At 41.3% G+C, this 14,116-nt stretch overlaps 1 protein-coding gene across 1 annotated transcript in view; it reads left to right on the plus strand.

Moving 5' to 3' along the window:
* Nucleotides 1–308: 308 nt before the first annotated feature.
* LOC130181046 (heterogeneous nuclear ribonucleoprotein L-like) overlaps nt 309–14,116 on the plus strand; it is a 57,834-nt gene continuing 44,026 nt past the window's right edge. Inside the window, exon 1 of the mRNA XM_056394787.1 lies at nt 309–739. Within this exon, the coding sequence (XP_056250762.1) occupies nt 533–739 (207 nt within the window). The 5' untranslated portion in view covers nt 309–532. The remainder of the gene's footprint in view (nt 740–14,116) is intronic.

The following is a 14,116-nucleotide window of genomic DNA, read 5'->3' on the forward strand; positions in this document are numbered from 1 at the left end:
GACCCACTGAACATAAAGGCAGGCGTGATGGATGACAAAGAGAATTATCCCTTTAATAACGCAGCAGATTAACGCTCACTCTGGCGCCGTCTCTCCCTCTCGCTGTCTTTTTCCTACGCTCTGCAATTTTTAAGTGTGTTTCCCTCTCCTCTGTTTTTATCAAGCCCACCATTCCCTTCTCTGCGTACTCCTCTGCAGAGCGTGGAGAGCTGTCTGTTGACGCACCGACACCGGCCAATCACACGCCGTATCTCCAAGGTGCAGGACGACACTGGCCAATGAGAGGGAAGCAAGGGGGCGGGATGTATCCAGTCCACTCACACCTCCACACAGAAAATCAGTGGTGTTGGAGAGCGACAGGGAGCGATGGTGCAGCAGTGAGACAGGAGGCAGGAGCAGATAAACAGCGAGACGCAGACAGAGACGCGGCGCTGCTTTTCACGAGGACACATTGCGACACAGCTGCTGACATGGACGCGTCAGTCTGACCCGGTCCACACACGGTCCCCGCTCTCCAACAGGTCCACCGAGCATGTCGACGGTAGAAGGAGCCGGCCAGCGTGAGGAAGGGGAGTACGGAAGGGCGGCAAAGCGGCTGAAAACAGAGGAGAGGGAGGAGGGGGAAGAGGAGCTGGAGGAGGGGGAGGATTCGGACTCCGGCTCCCTGCCCGGTAACGGAGAGTCAGCGGCGGACAACCGGGCCCGGTGGAGCTCCGGCCAGTACGGAGCAGGACGGAGGGTAAGGAGAGAAAAAATATTATCTAACAACACCCTGCAGCACAGCATCGTGTGTATGTGTGTGTGTGTGTGTGTGTGTGTGTGTGTGTGTGTGTGTCAGTCAGTCAGTGAGTGAGCTACCTCCTACCTGTCACACACACACACACACACACACACACACACACACACTGTAAAATCCTGACTACATTTCCGTTAACGCATTAAAGCTTTTATCTTATATGAAAAATATTATACAATGACAAATACACAAAATTGCCCTATGTGTTAGCTATGAAAATGTATTTTTTAATTATCAATGGCACATCTGTTTACTCTTGAGTTTGGGTTCAGTTATTTGGTCTTAAAGTAAGACTCCTTGATTTTGATTGGCTGCAGGTCCTAGTTACCAGTTGGAGGAACTGTGACCTAGTGGCTTGTCAGTGAAAGTGAGGATGAGCTGATTCCAGTCTCAGTTGCCAGCGTCACATTTCAAAAAATCATTGTTGCTTGCAAGTTGCAAAATGAGCGAAGGAGTTGCGGATGTGTTGAAACAGGCCCATGGTCGGTTTGGCTACAGCTGTGGCTACTGGTGGTAACAGCGAATCTGTTTTAATTATGGATGCCAAGCTGTGAATGATAAACCTGAGACAACACTGGTGTTACTGAGTAACACTAGACATTTTACAAGAAAAGAGGTGTCAACTCGATATCTATATCAGGGGTTTTCCTGCACAGAGAATTGTAAGGCGTGCTTCCTCCGCCTCCCGACAAAATTCTAGTACCTGTTTTGTCGGTACTCTGTGGATTTGACGTTTGGAACTGCAATTGCGGCTGTATGCCACTACAGCAATGTATAAGCTCTGTATCGATATCAATATCAATATGCAAACGTTCTCGATTTTCTGCTTGCGGAAGGAGGCGGCGACCTGATTTCTCGGCTCTTCAAACAGGTGAATATCCTGTATAATATGGGATTGTCCCATATTTGAAAATAAAATGATTCTAGTATTCTTGTTTCCTCGGTACTCTGTGGATTTGAATCAATACGGGACGCAATTTGTCCCATTTCTTTGTTCATGTTATGTCCTCAAAGTTCTGTGAATAATGTAATGTCAAGTAAAACCAAACCAGTTGCCACTTTCTTTCACATAAAAGGTGGCAACCCAACAGATGAATATTTATCTAAATTACATCCCCATACATTTTTTTTTTGCAGAAATGACTGACAAGATACAGTTAATTTGTCAGGACTGAAAGTAGGCCTAGCTCCCCCCTTAACTCTGCTCTGCTGCTGCACAGAGAAGACACTGTCAGACTATAATTGTAGCTCCCACTAAGTATTGATAACTAGTATTTTACAAATTAGAATTTTTTATTTGATGAACATGGGCACTACCACTGATTCGTGAAAATGAACTACAGATGAAACGGTATACAAATTTGATGTCACGATTATAGTGACCAAAGTTATCAGTATTATCGTGGTATTGTGAAAATGTGCTGAAAATGTTCAAGAAGTTAAATCCTTTCACCAAGTTTTATTCTGGAAACCACAAATAACCCTGCAGCCCAGAAATAAGTTTCAAATACACTCAATAACAGATCGAAGAGTCTCACACAGAGGCTCAGACTCCGGGCACCAACCTGGCTATGAGACACCATGGATCTGTTTTATCAGTTTGCATGGCGGCCAGCAGCTTACTGTTTCTCTCTTTGTGTGTGTGTGTGTGTGTGTGTGTGTGTGCGTGTGTGCGTGTGTGCGTGTGTGCTCTGTAAGTGCACTGCGATGACATTGCTCTGAACAAAAAGGTTAAATGGAGTTAATGGCCTTTTTTAGCAGGTTTACCTGGGAGTACTTGAACATCGTGTGAGATGAGAGTGAGATGAGGAGATGGAGTTAGGAAGCAGCTGGAAACAGCTGGCAGGGAGAAATCATTTGGCAAACAACAGCTGGGAACAGCAACATGAAGTCTATTTACGAAATCTTTGTACTGTTCCTTTGATACTGATTGCTTCCCAATGCCAAATTTGATCTGATATGTATCTTTAATTATATGTTTATTTATAGATTTATTTGTAGCTGTATAGAGGACAGAGGCTGTTTTCAGCAGCAGTATTTTAGAGACGTGGCTTCAAAATGCACAACAACTGTTTTTTAAAAAAGTGACTGTGCTTTTGTTGCTTGCAGTTACTTGCTGACATATCGGTACTTGAAACTGCTGGCTGCTCTTCTTCTATTCTGTGCTAATGTGCACTCACTCACAAACACTGCGCATTAGGAGCCAGCTCCAGTATGGTACACGGTACAACAGGTGTTTATGATAGTTATTTACTGTTTTCCAAGCTAAGGTTATAAAATGGTAAAACATGCCATTACCCTGTGTACTGCATATGGTTCAGTGAGCACCAGGCTCAACACAGTACTCTAACGCCATCAAAGGCGCATCAGACTGCAGTTGCTGATTTTATTGCTATTACCACAGATTTAAACTTATTAGATTGAAGTGAAGAGCAAAAATAGTAAATCGCAGATCTGTGCTGCTCTCATACTGGAGGCAGGAAGACAGTCTTATGAATAATGTCTATTTACTTTGTTTATTTTATCATGAACACTTCTCCCAGGTATTTTACCTGTGTGCTCCTTCCACACTATTGGTGCCACATACCCATTTGATACATGAACATCTCTGGCTCATTGAGGAGATCTGTTACATGTATATATGTATGTATGTTGGAGCATGTGTCAGAATGACACACAAACACACACACACACACACACACACACACACACACACACACACACACACAGCTCTATCTGCTATTCATGCTACTCCTGTTATGACTGCTAGCCCCAAGAGTACTACTGCTGTTACTACTGCTAACACATAAAACACAATAGTAGGTACAGTACATTTAATGGTACCCATACACTAGTCCTGCACAATATGATGAAAATATGCGATGACAGTGTTCAATATTGCGATGAACTGCGATAAATAAGCAAATATTGAAGTGTGCATATACAGTTTTGCTGACTGAAGCTGAGTGAAGTCACAGTCACTATTGGTCATCTTGGTTGGTAATGCTTTTGGGGGGGGGGGGGGGGGGTTGCTGTCTCAGGCTGTACTTATAACTTAACTAAAGTTTGTGACAAATGATGCTACACAGTTTTCCTTTTTGCTTGTTCACCATCAGCTTAACGTTTGCACGCTTCACCACACATGTTGATATCGCGATGACTAATTAATCGGTCAGCACTACCATACAGCATGTAAATTAAACATCACTGTGTGACGTATGAGTGACATTCAACTAATATGTTATTGTGTACCCTACTAACTCCCTAGCAACACTACCAATGATACTGTCGTTTTTGGCTGAGCCGCTACAGCGGGGCCAGCACTATAAGAGAAAATGTCGCTGTCTGACTGACTGACTGACTAATTGACTGACTGACTGACAGATGATATTTCCACTCCACACTCAGCCGAGTGCCAAGCCGCAGTCAACCGAACCACTCTGGTTTCCAAGCTGTTCGGGAACTGCAGGGAAGAGGAGGAGCACTTCCAATACACTGAGCTTTGCATCCATTACAGCAAATAAACTACTTTGATTCCATTTATCATTATTTCTAAAGGAGGCAGAGGAATAACTAAAAATAAGAAAAAACAAAAATAAGGGCTGGGCGATATGGCCACAACTGTTCCCATATTAGTTGATATTGATATTTATCACGATAAATGCCACATCGTTATTTCTTTCAGGTTTAAAAGCTGATTTTTGCTCTTAAGTGAAAGTTGAAGAAACCAGATAGTCAAATGTGGTTTCAAACTCTTCTGTTTAGTCAAAACATGACAACCTTTTTACTCAACAAAGTGAATAGAAAATGAAGTTCTGCAGTGTGATACAGCACACATGTAAATTAAATTAAAAAAATAGACAAAGAAGATCTGCACTGGGTGCTGGCCTGGCGCTCGTTGAGGGTCCACTAACTCTCGTTTGGGCCTGTAATTTCTTACTTTCTGTGTGTTCTAACGGGTGATATTGTTTCAAATGAGGAAATAGGTTTGTGGTGTTGCCTTTCTTTGATGGAACGTGTCTCCAGCACATTGTGCAGTGTTTTTTGTCAGACTGTAAATAGCCAAAATATTTCCAAACTACTACTATTTTTCATGTCCCTATCGAGAAAAATAATTTTCAATAATTATTGCTATAGTTTTATCACCCAGCCCTAGAGGGAGAGAGAGAAATCATCAATAACGAGGCTTCATACTAACCGCTATGAACGACTCTACATATCAAACAGAGGGAGGTCGACTTGAAGACCTGCCGCTAATAAAAGTCTGTTACATTCTGGAGTTGAAGTAAATAAAGACTAAACTACAGGGCTGCCACTAACAACTATTTTTCTAACCATTAATCGATCAACTATTTTATCGATTAGTTGGTTAACCCAAACGATCAATTTTCCTCCAGAAAATCTGAATAACACTCTGGCATGAACAATAAGCCCAGATTCTGCGTTAGACATTTTCTCAAACACTTATTCAGAGTAAATTCTCAGGCAGCAGCAACGATTTTATGACTTTATGAGAGTATTTATCAGCTACAAGGACAAAAGATATTAAAAAGCTCCGTCTACTAATGAACAGACACAGACACTGCGCCATGAAAAATAATAATCACAAAATAACACTGGTTAAACGAGACTTAGAGTGAAGGGATTTGAACTGTGATGTTCTCATCCTCCCAAAATCCGACATTAACCAGCTGATCTTATCTGTATCTTATCCATACACTTATTGATCCAGCTCACACTGTTACTGGCTCTTTTTTAAAAAGAATAAATTCAGAACAGGATGTGAATGGATTGTTGTGGTTTGTTTCAGACAGCTGCTCAGTTTGCAACAATCTGCCACATTTTAAGATTCATGGTGAAGACAATGAGTTACAGACAGCTTTCATAGTAGCCTTTCCTAACAGTCCATCATTAGCTTAACCACCATGTTGTTGTGTAAAAGACACTGGGAGTAAAGGAAACATGAAAATATCCTTTTTCTGTTTGTTGTTTGTTGAACAGGAGATTGGATAAAGTTCCTTTTGGCCTTTTACGTTTTTAAAGTTCAGTGATAGTTGTCGTCAACTCCTGTAATCTTCAGTTATTTTTACTTCACCTGCTTCTGTTTCCGGCGCAGCCTCTGCCGTGCTGTTTGCTCCTTGACCTGGCGGCCCAGGTTTGAATCCGACCCGTGGCCCTTTGCTGTGTGTCATCCTCTTTCTCACTATGACTGAAATAAAGGCAAAAGACTTCAAAATAACATTAAAAAAGAAAGGCAGTCTGTCTCCTCTAACCTTCTCTGTGAGTGACCATGTTACAGTAAATCCAGCTGTAATCACAGCTCACTCTTTGTCTTTCATTTGCTGATTTGTCAGATGATGTCAAAGTCTTAAAATCAGGATTTGACCAGAGGTCCAGACACACACTAGGTTCTGACTTAGTCTTGTTTCTGTATGATAAGTTTAGTAGAAGAGTAACTGTGTACCTGGCAACACAGTATTCTTTTAATTCAATTTCCATATGCCGCAGGCTGTTAGTGGGTTAAGTTTTAATTAGACGCCATCTGTCTTACCTGTTGTGTTCATTTAATGCATGATGAAGATGCGCTCTGGCTGCCACTCAGTACTTTTCATTTTCATTTTTATGCCTCTGCGCCAGTGACAACCACGGCTGGAGGAAATGTGTTCTCAGGTTGTCCGAATGTACGTCAGTCATCCATCCGTCCAGCCGTCCATCATCCCACCAAATATCGTATTTACAAATGAGTTATTTCAGGAACACTGCGAGTATGAGAATTTCCTCATATTTGACTAATTCGCTTGAACTCGAGGAAGCACTGATTAGAAATCAGTGGTCAAAGGTCAAAGGTCGCTGTGACCTCTTAAAACACATTGTTGGCTAATTATGACACAATTGAACAAAATGTCTAGTAGGATAAAATAATGAAGAGGTGACGTTTTGTATCAACTTCACTGTGACATCATAATGTTCTGCAGAAACACTTTTCTGGTCATTTTCCCTGTAACTTTGGTTCAACACTGCTGGTGGAGGTTGTGAATCCAATTCATTTTCCAGCACTGACTTTCCATCGGACAGTATGAAGAGTCTGCTAAGATTATACATGTTGCAGTTAGCTATGCTGCATGAGGTGTGATCATGACCTGTACTTGTGTAACAGGCTCAGTACATTGAGTGTGAAGACAAAGCAGGGGAGGCAGGTCAGCTGGCAACAGTAACACACAGTAAGTCTCACTTTTGCAAGTAGGAAATGATTGGCAATGTTACAACTTCAGCAGTAATATAATATTTTCCTTTATATACAGTAATATACACATTCCTTATTGTTGCATATTTTTAAAAATTGACAGTAAAAACATTTAGTGCCTGTCTGTCATTAACAATACAGTAGTGGAAGTAGGGAAAAGTCCAAATGTATCAGGCTGATTTTTCTGTTGCTGGATTGGGCTGCAGGACATAGACAGGCCGTACACTCACTGAGCACATTATTAGGAACCCCTCTACACCTGCTTGTTCCTGCGGGTATCTAATCAGCCAATCATGTGGCAGCAGTGCACTGCATAAAATGCTGCAGACACAGGTCAGGAGCTTCAGTCCATGTTCACATCAAACATCAGAATGAGGAAGAACTGTGATCTGTGATTGAGACATGGTTTTTGGTGAAACTGATGAGCTCCTCAGATTTTCACACACGCTTTACTAAGAATGGTGTGAGCAGCTCTGTGGGGGAAACGCCCTGTTTGATGAGAGAGGTCAGACTGGTGAGCTGACAGAAAGGATGCTGTCACTCAGATAACACTGGACAGTTGAAGACCTGGTCTGATGGATCTGGATTTGTGCTGAGGCACAGTTTGTCACTCTAAAGTACACAAAAAGCTGGTGCAGTACTCAAATCTACATCAACGAGCGTCTAGCCTGTTGAAAAGCAAAAGAGGAAGAAGAAAAAGAGGTCAGCCAATCATATCACTGGTTTTGTTTCCCTTGCCAACACTTACCTACGAAAAGAATAGTCTCAAGTGGGGATGACTGACAAATGTGTAATGTCATTTCAAGTATGTGTATGATGTCACGATCACTTCTTTTTGCCACCATTACAATAAATCTAGAAGCATTAATTCCCATCTACCGGTCTCATATTTTTAATTAAAATTGTCCGAAAATGATCAGTGGCCGATCAGTCAGGGGGCATCCCTAATTTCAGGAGACAGTAGCTGGGATCCACAAATTGTCAGCAGCGCTTTTGACCTTGGTTTTGTGTCTCTCGCTCCCCCTCCTCACTCCGGTTGGCTGGTTCCTCAAGTCAGGACAGAACTCCTTTGCAAAGGTAAGTGGAGCAGGGAGGATGTGGAAATTTGAGATTGTGAGTCATTTAAGGTGGCGGAGTAAATTATGTGTTCCAGATGGTTAAACATGACTTTTTCTAGTATTCATTACATTAATTATTGGAGCCAAACCGGTAATGGTAATGAGTGGAGCAGATCATGGCACCAGCGGAAAAAAAAGTTCATGAGCCACAATGATGAGATGGCCATGACTTCCCCACCATGCATTCTGCACAGTCATCATCATCAGTCATCAAGGATCAGCAGGTAATTAACTGAATATTGAATGATTGGCATTGTCAGAGCAATGTTTATGTATTGGCAATACTGTCAGTTAAAGGGGGTAAAATTACAACAAAAGTGGAAATACGAGCTACATGTAAGAATGAAAAGTGCTCATGTTGGCGTAACATGTTCTGACAGTAGCAATATGACATTAAATAAAACATTTACATATTTATAATTTATGTATTAATAAACATTGGCTTAAATACACTCCTAAAGAATCCTCTCCTCCACCGGCACCTTCCACTTGTGGCTGAGAACTAGGTCTGCTGTCAGTCCTAACAAATGAACCATGTCTCGTCAGTAACATCAACTAACTTTTTTTTCCCCATTTTAAAAGAACTAATGATTTTACTTGACATTACATTATTCACAGAACTTTGAGGACATAACATGAACGACAATACAGGACAAATTGCGTCCGGTATTGATTCAAATCCACTGAGTACCGAGAAAACAAGTACTAGAATCATTTTATTTTCAAATCCGGGACGATCCCGTATTATACAGGACGGGTGGCGACCCTATTCACCTGTTTGAACAGCCGCCAAATCAGGTCGCCTCCTCCTTCCGCAGGCAGAAAATCCAGCGCGTTCGCATTCTTCTTCTTTGGCAGTTTCGGACGGCTCTCCCTGATGCATGGATTACAATACAGCGCCAATACATTGCTGTAGTGGCGTACAGCTGCAGTTGTAGTTACAAACGTCAAATCCACCGAGTACCGAGAAAATAAGTACTAGAATTTTGTCGGGAGGTGGAGGCAGCACGCCTCACAATTCTCTGTGCAGGAAAAACCCTGCCAATCAATCATGGTCTGAATGTCTCTGTCTGAGTATTGTTGCTGACCATGTTCATCCTTCATGGCCATCTTCTAATGGCTCCTTCCAGCAGGACAATTCTCCATGTCACAAACTGGTTTCATCAACATTTCAGTGAACTTAAGTGCCCCCCCCTCCCCAAGTTTCAACATCTGGTGGATCCATAACATAAGGAGCTAAGGCTGTCCGAGAGCAGAAGAGGAACCACCCAGAGTTATTGTGGTGTTGAAAGGCTACATTTCTGAAAAGGTACATTGGAATGAGTTTTCAGTTTCATTTCAGCTTTAACAGTTTATTGAAAGAGCAGTGGTCGGCAACTGGCAGCCCACAGGCCAGAGCTGGCCCACCACTAATAATATCTGGCCTGCCATTTTAATAATCAGATTTTCTTCTTCATTTTTTTATTCTGCAATATTGGACTGACAGTCCCACGTTTAGTTATAATGTGCACATAGAGAATCTACCCTCATCTGAAGGCAGAATCAGGCCGTGGTCGGACAGCACCTGGTGCTAAAATACATATGTCATGGCAACAGTTACCTACAGAATGACTTCCTCTTTAGCTATAAAAGCGTGAGAAAGTTTTTTTTTTTTGCAGCAATGCTTAATTCGAACAATTGAGAGCTTTTATTCTGAAAAGTTCTGACCATAGTTCAAAAAGAATTAACCATGACACGATGTGTGGTCTGAAAAAAATAACATCAGTTCAGTTAATCAGTCAAATTTATATGTGACTTCCCCACAAACAACAACAAAGCAAATTCCAGTTGCATTTTTTATCATTCAATTTCATAAATTAGCTTTTGATTATGTTCTGGCTGCCGTCCAATGGATCAGAAAAGAATTGACCCGAGGTCAAACTTACTTGCTGAACCCTGGTCTAGAGAGTGTCGGTGTGTGTAGACATGCACTGTAAAAAAAAATGTGTCGACTCGGCATCTTGTCAGCATACATTATAGAAGACTATACACTCTCTCAGTTTGTTCTGCAGAAACAATTCTTTATGTTCGTTGTAAAAATTGAGAAAGTTTATGTGTTAACAAAGTGCATTATGGGGAAATATGAGTTGATGTTTTTGTGTTTGACTCTGGAAAGGCTCTCACCACTTTTTATCAGTATATATCTCTCATTGTAAAATCCGGTGACTCTTGCCAAATTTGGAAGTGACAGAGAAGTGAAACTGATGAAATCGTTTGTAAACTTGGATGATTAATAATTTTTTTTTCAAGTGAGCTGGTAAACTCAAAGCTGATTGGGCGAGATGTGAGGTTTGATTTGTCACGTGGCTTTTTGTTTTTGTCACTTCTGTGTTTCGTTTAATGATGTAATTTTATACGTGTGTTAAAAATACTCGGCTGCATCCGAATATGTCAGCTGACTTGAATCAGTCTTGTAGTCTTCAACTTGACTGTTGTCATTGGAGTCCTTTCTGTCACCCTTCTTTTGGTCTCACCTTCCGCGATCACTTCAATAAACATGAGCGTTTACATCATTTACTGTAGTGTTTAGACAGTGCAGATGCAATAATGGGTAGAGTTAACAGTCTGTACAGATGCACCAACACTTCATCAGACAGATGCAACACAATTGATGCTCTGTTGAACATGAAGTTTGTGTCTGCTGATGGATGCGTATGATCCAAGAGAAACCAGAGCTTCCTGTTTCTCTTCCAGAAATAAGAAAAACTCAAAATCACAAAGGTAAATAACTGAATTCAGGCCTATAACATAGGTTTACTCGACAGTGTGTGGTGCAGCTGTGTGTCTACATGTCTCTGCATGAGAGAGCAACACAGATAAATAACCAGCAGAGGAAACAAAGAAGTGTGGCTCCAGTAGAAGGATGTAACATATACGTGTGGCTATCGCTGTCAACCACACTGTTAGCTGACTGCGTTTCCCTTCGCTTTGTCTCAGCGTTACAAGATACAGGGAAACTGGAGTGGCACATTGTCCCTCTCTCTCTCTCTCTCTCTCACACACACACAGACGCACAGACATACAGAGTCCTGAGTGAAGGTGGTATCACCTTGCTATGTAATCAGCATTACACACACACACACGCACACACGCACACACGTCATCTGATCATTAGAGGGTGATTAAGAAGATGGATGAGCTACTTAGGGATATTCATTCCTTCAACCATTATTTACAGTCGGAAAGATGCATCGAGCCGTGGCAGTGTTGAGTTTACAATTTAAAACAGGGAAGAAAACACATGAAGAAGAAACAACAGAAGAAATTTCAATGATTTAAAACACAAGGGTAGCACCAAGAAATCCATCAAAGATCTAATGATTCCTTCCTTGGCTGTTGATTCCTCCCCCTCACACCTTTATCAAAGAGCCCCGCAACAGAGGTTCTTGTTAGCTCCAATGAAAATCCAGTGTTTACACATTGTTAACAGCCATATGATGTTTTTATATAATACAAGACATGAAGAGTGAAATAATCATCAACACCATGACTGAGTGTTGTGTTATTACTTTGATAAAATACAGTATAATTATTGATATAATTGGTAGAATGAATTGATAATGAAATAAAGAAAGGGGGGGGGCAATACAATTATATACATATACTATAGGAGACATAGGTAACCGAGGAGGAGCACAGTGTGTGTGGGTGTGTGTGTGTGAGGCAGAGGGAGTGGTTCAGGTGGGAGTAGGTGTGTGTATAAAGGTGTGCACTTACCAGGTGATCAGATGAATGAGAGAGTCAGGGTTGGGTAGTAGCCATAATTTTTGTTGACCGCAAACGCTAAACTTTATCCATTTATCCATTAATCTCACTTTTGTATCTGTTTAATCTGTTATTATCATTTTTTCATACATCCATCCTCGCTACGCTGTGATAGCTCTGTACTCTTTTTACGCAATAAATGCAACGAAAGTATTTTGGATCTCAGCGTATCTTGCTTCATACCCTCCTGGCGCGTCACAGAACTATGAACCTGAGGACCCAACCTCATACTCTCAGCGGCTCATAGAATTATAGCCGCTACATTTTGTCAACAAAAAAGGCGTTTAATGAAAAACATCCAGATGCATCAAAGAACCAAGTCGTGCGCACAACGACTAGCCGAGAACAAAGGAGCCACAGCTAAGTGCCACGCTACGTCATCTATACACCTAGGAACAGGTATGTTTGAACCTGTATGTTCGTGGATTGAGGAATCTGCTACAATTGGAATGCATTGAATCAAATGAAGACAATGTATTAAGTGGATGTTCTGTCAATGAACTTAAAGGCAATGTCTACGGACGGAATCTGGATGCGCTTTTGATGAATTGAGACTGTCTTGTTTAATTCAAAATACAATTTAATGGAAATGAGTCAAATAAACGCTGCTGCTGAATGTTCGAACATGGAAAAGGAAAAAAGAGACATTAAAATGACGCCTAAAGCTTTGGAAAATAAAATCGACCGGCTGCAGCATGAGCGCAAAAGTGCCGTTAATAAAATCAAAGCGCTTATTCCGCAAATAAAGGCGCACATGAAATCAAAAGAAGACGTGACTGAAATTCTTTCACATCTGAACTACATGAATGCACTGTGTAAAAAGGCCACTGACCTGCATAATGAATTACTGCCACTACTACCTGATGATGAACATAAAAAACACAATGACTGGTTTTGCAGCATTATGGAATACAGTGATGCATTCAAGGAACAAGTGGAAAAATGGAAACAGGAAAATTTGCATGAAAACTCAGATAAGTTACAACTTCAGACAAATACTTCTGAGCAACCATCAAAGGAAATGAACCAGGTAGTGCAAGTCCCTGCAGCTGACCCTCCAGTGCCTGTGTCTACTGTGCAAGACCCTCAGGATGAACTTTTGCCCTGTGACAGCATCTCAAATGCAACAAAGAGATCACGCTCACACTATTCCTCATCTTCAAGCTCATCTGCTCGCTTAAAAACAGAAACAAATCTTGCAATTTTGACAGCAAAACGAAAGGCATTAATTGAGAAACACGCATTGGATGAAGAAGAATTACAGCTACGCAAGAGAAGAGAACAGCTTGTACTAGAGAATGAAATTACAGAGGAAATGGCAAAATTAAGTGTTATAAAATCACAAAGAAGTATTATCAGTAAATCAAGGTCAAAGGTTACAGATGGGATGAATTCATATTATGAAAAATCACACTCAAGAAAACAACTTAATGTCAATGCCACTGAATTTTTCCCATCATTGCCTGATAAAGTAAAGCCTAATGCAGTTGAAACTATACAGACAGCTGTGAAGTCTAAAGTCGCTCACTCACCTGACATAAAACATCCCCCAGGTCCTTCTTACACGCTCCAACGTTACCTAATGGCTCCTGAAAATCCTGTGACCAATGTTACACAAACTGGCACATCACAAAATGACAGTGTGCTGGACATAATGAGGAAACAAAACGAAATTACAACACTCTTATTGCAACAACAATGCCTCTCAGCACTCCCTAAAAGAGAAATTCCCATGTTTGATGGTAATCCACTTAAATACCATTCTTTTATCAAAGCTTTTGAAAATGGAGTTGAGCGAAACACCAACAGCAACTGTGACAGACTATACTTCCTTGAACAGTACACCAAAGGACGTGCAAGAGAGCTGGTGAGGAGCTGTCAGTACATTGATTCAGACAGAGGATATGTGAAGGCGAAGGCTCTATTGAAAGAGCACTATGGCAATGAGCAAAGGGTGGCAGCAGCATACATGGAGAGAGCTTTGTTATGGCCCATTATTAAAACAGATGATGTGAACGCCCTCCAGGAGTATGGCCTCTTTCTGCGTGGATGCTGCAACGCTATGGAGGATGTGCAGTATTTAAATGATCTAGACACACCGACAAATATGTTGGAAATAATCAAAAAACTGCCATACAAACTCAGAGACCGCTG

The sequence above is a fragment of the Seriola aureovittata genome, chromosome 14 (assembly GCF_021018895.1).
Source record: "Seriola aureovittata isolate HTS-2021-v1 ecotype China chromosome 14, ASM2101889v1, whole genome shotgun sequence".
Classification (NCBI taxonomy): Eukaryota; Metazoa; Chordata; class Actinopteri; order Carangiformes; family Carangidae; genus Seriola; species Seriola aureovittata.